The following is a 12,068-nucleotide window of genomic DNA, read 5'->3' as shown; positions in this document are numbered from 1 at the left end:
GCACGACAAACGTTTGTTTCGTTCGTCCCGTGTAGCATGTAAACGGCGTCCAGATGAGTCTCCTGCGCCTCCACAGGCTCTCGGTGATCTGGAAGAACTGGATGTTCAACCAGGAGGCTGACGTCTCTGAATCTGGCTCTTTACAGGTGGAGAACGGCAGCGAGAGCGACGACGCGGCTCTGCAGGGAAACTCGCGCCGCCGCGTCCACACGGTGAACGCCGGAGGAGAGCGCCAGCTGATCGTAGACGCCACGGTAAGACGCCACCATCATTGACTTCAGTCAGATTGATTTCTAGTGTTAGAATTGGAAATAAAATGCTGAATTCAGCACGTCTGAGAAACTTGTGTGACGTTCTCCTGGTGTTCTGGGGAGTTTCTTCTCCTGATAGCATCAGTAGCTGTCAGTTAGGCTTCTCAGTAATCGGTTGGACACACTCCTCTGTTATCTGCTGCTGGTAGTTTGTTAGCAGAGGCCGTGTAGACAGCGAAAGACTGTCATCTTGAATCTGTTGTTGTTCTCTCTGTGCTGATGTCATGTCCTGTCGAAGGTAAGCGCTCAGACTCTTGCTGCGTCCCAGTTCGCCTACTTATACTATGCCTTAAAAGTATGTCCTCTTTTGTGAAGAAAAAGTACATGCTTTTGAGTATGTAGCAGAATAGTTAGCAAGCTTTGGGACATGCTTCTTCATCATAACTGCGTCTCTAACAGTCGCCCTGTGGTTTAGTTACGTGCGTCTGTCACTGTTTAAACAGCACTGTCACTCATCTCGTCACAGTTAACATCATCCACATTTCATTTAATACCGTACTGGAGAGAAATGAACAGGCATGTTGATCTGCCAGTCACCCCTCTATCATGACCATGAAAACTCTCCTCATATGTTTGCATAATGCATATGCATTTAAAAGTTAATGTCTAAACGTAGAAAAGTTCACAGTGTAATGCCAAATATCATTAAATAAGTATTTTTTAATCAGGTTAGACATTGATTATTTATCTCTCTGCTTGTCTGTCATTCTCGCATATCCGCCATGTTTGTAGTTTTTAAACACTTTTTAAAATGTGTGTTTGTAGTTCTGATCGAATCCTCGTCCATCGCGCAATGTGTTGCACATCCATCCGCACTTCAAATTTTTATCTCTACTAGTAGACCATCTGGGCATATTCTTTTCTACATATTATGATTTGTGTCATACTAATTATTTCTAATACTATTTAGGTAGTATAGTATGGGAATTGGGACACAGCATATGTTGGTTCTGTGGAAGTACTTCATGCTTGTCTCTCAGCCGGTCAGCATTCATGGGGCACATAAGCACATGTTTATTGTAAGAAAGCATGTAAGGCGACTGTGTTATATTTGAAATGCTCATTTCTAAGGCCTCTAAATGATGAGCACAATCATTGATAGCTGTTAAACCTCACAGTTTACTACATGCCTTCTGTCTTTTTGAGAGTTGGAGGCCTTTTAGTATAACTGTACAATCTTCAGCTCGTGCTTTTATTGATTTATATAAATTAACATAAAAATAACTTTGATATTGTTCGTAATATTTTAAGATGAACACCTGCTAGACTGAAGCAGCTTGGCTTTACTTGATTATCAAGACATCATTTTATTTATTTTTAAAAATCAGTGACTGTCAAATATGATCATCATGTTTGTTTGTTCATCTCTTAATCATCATTGTATTGCATTGCATTGTGTTTTGATCATCAAGCTAAGCATTTAATTATCATCTTACTAAGACTTTATTGGAGGTATAGAGTGACGACTGATATTAATATCTCTTTATGTAAACATAAAGATCTCACTGATTTATATCAACATCTGCACCAAAAAAAATTTTCTCCATATTGTCTCTATATCATACTTTATGAGCCATAAGAGCCTGGATGAATCAAATATATATTTTCATCAAAACACATATGCAAACTTATTGCAAACTTATTGCACACACACAGAAACACACACACGTATATATAAATATATATAGGGCTGTAAAGTGATTAAAACATTTAATCTAATTAATTACATGATGTGGTGATTAATTAATCCAATTGGACACAAATTAATCAAACATCAAATTTGGCAGAGAAATTACTCCCAAAGGATAATTCAAAGTCGTTCAAGCATCAAATAGACATTACAACAAGTAGCTTCAGCAAAAATAATTGTATTTGATTCAACATAACATTTATTACACATACTCTTTTGGACCATGGGGGTGAGTAAATAATTAGTCAATTTTATTTTTATAGACTTGACAACATTGTCTAAAATAATAAAATATTAACTTCTTATTCACTGAACTTAGTGCTGGGCGATATATCGAATATTAGCGATAGTATTGGAATAATTTTGACGACGATTTGCACAGCACTTGTATGATATTGTGATATTGCTTACATATACCATATGAGTTAAATTATATTTTGTCCAGAGGTGTTGTATTTCAAAATACTTACTTTTCCTGGTCTTACAGGGTTAGTAATGCTTGTGAATGCTGTCTCAGAGTCTTAAACACTGTTAGAACGATAAAGTTTTGGTGTAAAGTGATGGATGAGGTTTATTTTATGTAAATGCCCCTCTGAATCTCCTGCGGCTCGGTTGTTTTATTTGCATTAGTAAATGATACATGACCGCTGCAGTGGTGAAGAGAAACATAGGTAAAAACAAGATACAAAAGGTGGAAAAAATCTGTAAAACAAATAATTATAATAAATTCAGTAAATAATAACAGTAAAAATTTAATTATACATGTGCTCACACATATAAACACACACACACACATGTTAATCAGTAGTTTCATGTATAAATTTGTGTGTGTGTGTGTGCATGTGTTGTTGTTGTTTTTTATTATTATCATAAATCTTTAGCAAGTTTTTGGAGACTTGCACCTGATGACTTGCTGACCTCGAGTCTGCTGATGTCCCCTCTGTGATGACATTAACATTATAAATCTATTTTTAAAATCACTTCACATCACAGAAGAGTTCTATTCAGTCGATTGAATGTACAAGCGTGTGTTTAGTGTATTATTGAGTGAGTGAACAGATAGGACAGGGTAGTGTGGGTTAACAAAGGCTCAGTTGTTATGTGTAGTGAGACGGAAACATGAGAAAACAAGAGCAGAATGCAGGTTTGTGGTTCTGTGTTTCCTGTCAAGTCTGCAAGACGTCTGGGCCATCGATTGACAGTCAAGCCTCGAAGATTCACCAGACTTGCTGTGTTTCTCCAGCATCTCTTCCTCCATTTCTCATGAAGAGCTCAAGGTGTTTCCTGAACTTACAAGATCAGAAGTCTGCAGAGACGACTGTAAGACTTCCTGAACCGTGTAAACAGCAGTTGTGTAACAGTAGAGTAAAGCCTCTTTCACTCTGCGATTCTCGAAAATGTGTCCTGTGATTTGTCCCGGGATGCTTTGATTTTGGTTCAGTCACATTGCAATAACCAAAAATAGCCAAACAGCAGAATAGAGAGCAACTATATGGAAAGATATAGAAATATTATATAATTCAGGGTATCCAGACTCAGCAACTATGAGTGTTTTGTCTGCTATGTGGATGTAAAAATATGTTTATTGTTTAATGTTTATATAAATGTTTAGTTTTTTTTTAGTGAATTTTTCTCGAATCCTTTTTAATAGTTAAACTCTATTTTATTAATCAAAAAGCATTTCTTATTCAAATCATAAAATGTAGAAATTTTCACATTGGTTTATTAAAAGTTTACCAAAAATTATGTTTAGGGCCCTATGAAATGTTAAAATTTTTTCTCACCATATTTTTTTGTTACCAAATTCTGTGTTTTAGCATGTCAAATTATTTGAATGCATAAAACAACTTAATTTATTCAATTTTTTCCTCAAAGTACCCTTATGAATTTTTTATTTTTTATTTTTTTATTGTGAATTTAAAAAAATTCTGGTTATCAAATGAAGGCATAAAACATTTAATTTCATTTGTCTTTTAATTATTGAATATTAGGCAAACTTAATTTTTTGGCAAACAAAGGGGATTTACTACTAAAATTAAAACCTGGAAGAAATGTTGTGTGATTATATTCCTTAAAAAATAATCTTTGTTTCATTTTAGTAGTAGTAGTAGGATATGTGCATTATACTGAAAAATAGTAATTGGAGCAATGTCTTCAAATCAAACCAGACTTTTATTTTGACGTGTTGCCATGAACACCTTTACAGATCTGTGTATGTGATATGACACTAGTTTAACTCAAATGAAACGGTCAAATGCTCATGAAGTGACTCTCAGAACAGTTTTGAGGATGTTGTTTATGTCTTTTATGTCTTCATTCAGTGAGACAGCAGACGGTAAAATTACCGTGAGCGTCACGCACGCTTCAGTGTGTGTCATTAACAAAACACATGTCTACCCAATTCATTAACAAAGACACGCAGAACATGCAGGATTCATGTTTAAATCGACTTTTGCAGCTTAATATTTACAGATACTAGTCCAAATCGCGATTTATTTAAGTGTAATGAGCTACTTTTGATTAATTAATAAAAAAATGGACAAATTCCATGAAATTCCGCGTTAAACTGTGAATTCCATTTTTATGACTGGATCCCGCAATTCCTTCAGCATTTTCTGCATCGCGGAAATCTAAAGTGCCTATGTATTTATTTGATTTAAATTACTGAAATAAAAACAGCAATACTATAAAATATTGCAATTTTCAGTTTTCTATTTAAATATATTTGTATTGTAATTTATTCCTGTGATCAAAGCTGAATTTTCATAATCGCTGTCTTCAGTGTCACATGACCCTACAGAAATCATGGTTGATTTATTGTTAATGTTTTTTGGGGTTTTTTTGGAACCCTGTTTTTTAGGGTTCTCTTATTAATAAAAAGCATAAAAACAGCATTTATATAAAATAGAAATCTTTACTACCCTTCAAAAATTTGCGGTCAGTTATTTTTTTATTTCTTGTTTTGAAAGAAATTAATACTTTGATTCAGCGAGGAAATGTTAAATAAATGAAAAGAAAGATAGTAAAGACTTATATAGAAACATTTCTGTTTTGAATAAATGCTGTTCTTTTTAACTTTACTCATCAAACAGTCCTAAAAAAAGTAGGTTCCAAAAAATTTTAAGCAGAGCAACTGTTTCCAACATTGATAATAAATCAGAATGATTTCTGAAGATCATGTGACTCTGAAGACTGGAGTCATGATGCTGAAAATTCAGCTTTGCATGACAGGAATAAATTATAATATAAAGTATATGAAAATATAAAACAGTTATTTTAAATTGCTATAATGTTTCATAGTTTTTTTTCTGTTTAGATCATGTAAATGCAGCCTTGATGAACATGCATGCACATGAAACACTTTATCAATATGCTAATTATGAAGGAAGCACTTTGAATCAGTTTCTGCTCACAACTAAAAAAAAAGGCATAAAAACTTCATTTTCCACTAAAATATTTTAGCGCTCCAGTTTATGGAATCTCAATGCAATTATAAAACGCTGGTCGATGCATCAGTCGGTGTTTCTAATATCCTTGTATCAGAGGCGGCCCGGGGCCTTCCTTCAGTGTAATGAAGTCAGAGCGACCTTAAACTGTCAAGCAGTGCACGTCTTGTTTCCTGTGCTTGTGCTCGAGAATCAGTGCAGTTTGGAAAAATGAACGATTGACTGTGCTGCATGAGAAGCTTCATGTGGACTCGTGTGAGGGAGCATCTCTCTAAAGATCTACATTTAGAGGATGACATCATCCACTTACAGCAGAGGAGATCTCTCAGGATGGATGGTTTTCACTCTGCCGTGTGTGCTTTAGATCCCAGAACACTCTACAGGAATTGTGTGTGTGTGTGTGTGTGTGTGTGAAGAGCTGGAAGAATAGCAGGAAGTGGAGGGTGAACCCTGCAGACGGTAACTCCCTAATACTGGACATTGAGTAGATCCTGTAAAAATGGTCATTTTCCCTGGAACACAAACTTTGGAAAAACTTATTACAGTGAATGGAGTCTGATGTGTTCACACAAAATCATCATATCAGCAGTCCACACAGTTCATGTGCTGTTTCCCCAGTGTTTTTGTGAGGAAAACTTACTTAAGGAGCAGCGTCCAATTCTAGAACAAGTTATTTTGTTTATTATCTTATTTTTGTTTTATTTATTAATGTATTTAATATTTTATTTATGTTTGTCTGTTTAAATAATATTTTGATCTGGTTCAGTTAGACTACTCTCATGAACTCTCATGAATTAAAAATTAATTTAATTTTAACCAGTAGCTCATTCTTTTTGGAGGCACTATGTTGTTATAACAATATTATTATTATTATTATTAATAATAATAATGATAAACAATTTAACAATAATAAAAATAGCATTATTGGTGTTATTATCAACAAAAATAACATTATTATTATTAATAGTAGTATTTATTATTAATTATTATTATTTACTAATTAATCATCATTTATTCAGATGCACATTATAAACGACTCAAACTCACAGCACTTGCAGAAGTCAAGCAGCATTTACTACTGTGCATTTATATATTTAATTAAAATCACACTGTCTAATATTTGCGCCAGTTTTAAGTGCAAGTTATAATAAAAATACATTCATCTTCAGCATGACGCACACTGACTTTTGTGTTTGCTGAGAATGATCAGGGGACAATTAATATCCAGCGATGTCATCCACTTGATTGCAAAGATACTATTTAAACTGAACCGAGCTGGATGATGACATTTAACTGAAAATTGAGTGCTTAGTATTGTCATTCTGCTTTATTGACACAGTATGTTCCTATTTAATACTGTACAGTGCTTTGACACAATCTGTATTGTAAGGATAAAAGGAGGAGTGATGATAGTGTAAGACGAGAGAGGAACAGGCTGGACTTTGTTTTGTGTTTTGTTTCTGTTTGTGCATGTCAGGGGCTTTTCTGTGTTTATTTTATTATTAACGTTTTATTTAAATGTCTGTCGGTTCCCGCCTTCTCCATCCCTTGAATCCGAACGTTTGTTACAGAGGGCTTGTTTATGCAAATGACTAACCTAGATTGCTTATTTAAAATATTCTAAGTTCATTTGAATTCATTTAACGTCATAATTTGTCACATTAATGTCATAATTTGTCACATTCGAATGAGGTTAAGAACAAATACATATGCACAAATTTTGGTTCTCCAGTGATTAAAACTGAATAAGCTCCAGTCATTTTACTGACTGCAGAAGCTTTTAATGAATTGTAAAAACATTTTGATTAGTTAACTTCATTTGATTCTGTTTTTTTCTAGTGAGCTGCTAGCGCATATTTTGATTAGCATGAAGAAGCTGATGAATACCAAGCCTGCGGGTGAGGTATTGTCTGGTGCTCTGAGTCCCACCGGCTTGTCACTGTCACTCCTTTAAAAGCCACAGAAACAGCGAGAGCCGTGGGCACACAGACAGTTACAGCACAGCATCATTAGTTACAGCACAGACGCATTAATCAGCCGTGAGACGCCGCTGTCCTCCAGCACTGATGCACTGTGTGTCTTAATGCTCGAGCCATGACACTCAACTCTTACACACTCCGTCAGACAGGAAGCACGTCCTGTGTGTCTTCTGGTTACGCTCTCTACAGCCTCACCGCAGGTCTGTTCATGTGCTCAGTAAACATGGATAAACAGGTTTGCAGTGGGATAGTTCATACAAAAAATTTCTGTTTACCCACCTTTAAAATCTGTATGAGATTCTTACTTCTGTTTCAACATTCTTCAAAATATCTTCTTTTGAGTTCAACAGAAGAAAGAATCTAGAAAAACTTCAGTTTGTCACAGTTATGACTTTTGACTGGTCATATAAATAATTTAGTGGTGACAAATTATCAATCGCAATCAAAAATAAAACTTTTTGTTTACATAATGTGTGTGTGTTCTGTGTATTGTTGTCACGGTACCAAAATTTCAGTATTCGGTACCGATACCAGTGAAAATCCACGGTTCTCGGTTCAAATTTCGGTACCAAAGCAAAAATTAAAAAATTATTTTGGAAAATGAATTCCTCTCTTAGGTAACCTAAATGTTTGATCATGCATTTTATTTTTGTTTTTACAATTATGTAATTGTTGCACAATAGCTTACACAGTTAATATATATATATATATATATATATATATATATATATATATATATATATATATATATATATATATATATGTGTAAAATATTAAAGGTGCAGTGTTTTTTCCCCTGAACACCCCCCTCGCTGCCATTGGTCAGACAAACCCTTTAGTCCCGCCTCAAGCCCACCTCATTGGTTGACTCAGTATTACTGTGCTAGATGTAAGTTAATAACACAAATTACATTACATAAAAATATAAATCTCAACATCATTTTAAGGCTCTACCAAGTTGACCTGTCTAATATTTTCTGTTTTTTCAAAACATATTTTTTTACATTTTATTTTATTTTTATAATCAAACCACATGATGACTCACTAATAGTTGACTGCATTAAATGGAGACTAAAAACAAACATCACTGTTTTCACACACACACTGTTTTGGGGAACATTTAAATCACATGAATATTATTATTACATGTATTATAATGTAGTAGGGATATTTTTCTGTGTGTGTGCATTTGTGATTTAAATAATAAAGAAATTATTTCAATTAATATAATAAATATGCATATTCTGGATAAATATTTGCATCTCTTGTAGCTGCAAAAAAAAGTACTTTTACATAGATGTGGAATAAAATGTAACCTGAGGTGTGATGCGTTGATGCTGTTTGCAAGCTTTAAAATGAACTGCACCACCACTGCATTGCGTGCCATTTCTGTGTACACTTACTGTTCCCGTTTGAAAACAGGTACATGTTAAGTGTTCATATCAAATACATACAGTGATGTAACCGTGCAGAAAAGCCATCTTGGGATTCCGCTCTCAAGTCTTTCCCGTTACGTGCTGCGTCTCTGATTCTGATCTGTGCCTGAAGCGAACCAAACTGAGGGATGATAAGCTGCTCAGTCCTCGGGAAGCTCCATGTGCTGCGCTCCCATTGGCTGCCTCTGAAACAGATGATGTCATGTTTCAGCTTCTGAGGCGAGCAGGCATGGGATTCAGACGCACTTCCCATTACATCTTCAGAGAAGAAGCGAGAGCCTCAGTTGCAGCTGCAGCAAAAATGACATGCAGCGTTTTTAATGCAGTGTTTTGCATTGTGTTCCCAGCCTGATTATAGGCTCTCTTTTCCTTATGCCACTGCAGAAGTGCACATAAAAGAGTGCAACAGATCACGGTGCGTGTGCAGAAGGAATACATTTATATAATGAGCGGATTTCACCATCCGTCTCCTCCAGCAGTGATTTATGCTCCCCGTGTGTTTGTGCACAGTGGAGTTCGCAGAAGACGCTGGCTGTTGTCTGATCAATAAAGACGCTCGCGTTTCCTCTCTTCTCCTCCGCGCAGCCAATCGCTCTAATGCAGTCCCCCCATCCCACCCCACCCCTCCCAGCACAGGTGATGTCATGCTTTTCTGCCGGGCTTCTCTCCGTGCCTCTCACTCCTAGATGCGCCGTCTTCAGTGGCAGAGCGTCTAATCGATGTATGTGTCTCGAGGGAGAGTCTCCAGCCAGGGATGCACACTCGGAGGCTGGATGAAGCAGCGGGACGGACCCCAAAGCCGGATTCTGCAGTACTCCCCAGAAAGCGTCTGCATTGGGCTCGGTCTCCAGTGCAGCGCGGGACCAGAAGAGTTTTCTGCACTCCTGGAGTTGTGCTCGTGTGAAGAGGAAGTCTGTGGGGTGCTGATGGGTCTGGACGGGGTTCTGTAGGAGTGCACAGAATTGAAAGCGCATTTCTGGCGATCCCTGGTGACATGGATACTGCGTGATTCGCTCGTTCTTTGACATCACGGCCAGGTCGAGTGTTTTTTTTATCGTTTGGATTCTCAGAGGAACTCGCTCTTGCTTTTCTCGTTCGCTGGAAAGTTTCCCTCTCTTATTGAGACATGGCTTTCCTCGTCCGCTGCTATGCCAACTGCTTGCAGCCGTGGTCCTCCAAAGTAAGTGATGTCATATACGTGGTGTCTGTTGACTGCGTGTGTGTTGATGCTTTGCTGTGGATATGCATGCGGTTTTCTTTTCTTTCTTCATGCATCTGCCGCCAGAGACAGTTCCCTGATTCTCATGAATCGGTGAAGGCTTGAATGCATCCCATTTCACAGAATATCCTGCATGCAGTCAATGTCAGAAGTCAGATGTGTGGATGACACAGTTTCACCATTTCTGAGCGTCAGTCAGGTGATATTACTGTACGTGAACGTCTGTGTCTCTATGTCATTTCTGAGTGTTTCCCAAGCACTCCCCATCTGCCATTGTTCAGTCAAACTGATAGTCCCACCCCAAACCCGCTCAAATAAACAGAACAATATTCTGAAAGCATCGCAGTCATACGATTTCACTCATCATCACGAAGTCAAGCTGCCGAAGAATAGAATGCATGTTAAGCAAAGCACACGTTCAATAAGAGAAACGATGGATTTGATTGGATGGTGAAAAGTGGGCGTGTCACACAGTGGTCAAAATCTATTACATTGATTATGAATGATTATGAAGAATAATATGCTAAATCAGATGCGTTTGTGCTCTGATGGATTTATAGAGGATCTTTCCCACCTCTGAGCCGGAGACAGAATAAATTGCATCAGAAGTTCACCAAACTCTGTTTCAACATGCAGTCAAGCCCAGACTTTACCAGCACGTGTCTGATCTGCGGTCGCTGGACACATGCAGTCTCTTCAGTGATGATTCATGACAGGAAGCCGCTCTAGTTCTGATGCTGGATGTGAATGTGTGTGACAGGTGTGTCTGCCTGGTGTTTGCCTTCATTATGAAGCTCACAGGCGTCTGTGCACATTCACTTTTCACTCGGCTGTTACTCATTCACTAATACTGTAAACACTGAGACTATTGTATGTGTTTTATGCATTTGGTAGACTAGGTCTAAAAAGAAAACTCAATCTCATAATTGACTTGCCCTTGTGTTGTCAGACCCGATCGACCTGCTTTCTTCTGTGATGCACAGATGGAGTTTAGCAGAATATAAGCAAATTATAATTCACTTTCGTTTTGTCATTGTTGAACGCAACACAATATCAACAAAATAATGTATTTTTATGGCAATCCTACATAATTAGATGATTAGATAAAAATAATCATGAAAAAAATGCAGATACGACCTAAAGTTACTGACACATTAGGGGCCATTGACAAAGAGCACGTTTTTTTAATTGGTATCCTAATTATATAAAATGTGGTCACATTTTAGTTTGGGGACCATTTCTCACTTTTAATAGCTAACTAAGCTAAGTTTTACTCAATAAGCCCATAATTTGCTGCTTATTAATAGTGAGGTAGTTGTTAGATTTGCTATGGGATCATGGTCATGTAGAATAAGATATTATGTGCTTTATAAGCACTAATAAACAGCCAATATGACAGTTATATGCATGCTAATAAACAGCTAGTTAATATTAAGAACTGGCCCCTAGACTAAACTGCTATCCAAAATGTGCATAAAATTCTGCCACAATAAAAAGGGTGAAATCCTGGAGGGACTTTAATATAGTGAAAGGCTCTGATGACTTACATTGTCAATCTACAATGTAAGTAGTTCAAAGGTCACGTTATTTTCTAGGGCTCGCGAATCGCGATACGAATCGTATCATTGAACGGTTCTTGTTCCGTCATTTATTTCTCTTTTTGATTCTGTTTGCTGTCTTCAAACATACATTTCTTTTCCCTCTCCATTCGTGATTTACAGTTGACGTTCAGGAGGCTTGCTGTGATATTTCCAAACTGGAAGATCTCCATCATTCATAATTCATGAGTCGATAATTGGCCTTCAGCTTTGTGTCTCGGCTGCACTTTCCAGCTCCATTAGTGTCCCGGGGTCTGGCCATCTTTGAACTTGGCAGACACCGCCTGGCCGTGTTATTAAAGGCCTTCTGAAAGCTATTTTCCCTCTATCCTGTTCATGGACGAGTGTCAGGGTTTAACTTCTTGAATGTCAGGTGCTTTCACGTCCTG

The 12,068-nt window shown here is 37.0% G+C and overlaps 1 protein-coding gene across 9 annotated transcripts in view; it reads left to right on the top strand.

Annotated features, from left to right (window-relative positions):
* Window positions 1-12,068, top strand: part of LOC127985674 (rap guanine nucleotide exchange factor 6) — a 69,706-nt gene that overhangs the window by 19,535 nt on the left and 38,103 nt on the right. For 7 of the 9 annotated variants that reach the window (XM_052587722.1, XM_052587723.1, XM_052587719.1 and 4 more), the window contains one exon: window positions 147-254. In XM_052587722.1, coding sequence (XP_052443682.1) covers window positions 147-254 — 108 coding nt within the window. Of the gene's footprint in view, window positions 1-146; window positions 255-438; window positions 550-9,603; window positions 10,043-12,068 lie in introns of those variants that run through there. The other 2 variants (XM_052587727.1, XM_052587726.1) reach the window with 2 other exon arrangements.

The sequence above is a fragment of the Carassius gibelio genome, chromosome B21, assembly GCF_023724105.1.
Source record: "Carassius gibelio isolate Cgi1373 ecotype wild population from Czech Republic chromosome B21, carGib1.2-hapl.c, whole genome shotgun sequence".
NCBI lineage: Eukaryota > Metazoa > Chordata > Actinopteri > Cypriniformes > Cyprinidae > Carassius > Carassius gibelio.
Note: the sequence above shows the minus strand (reverse complement) of the source record. Positions and strands in the feature narration are given on the sequence as shown.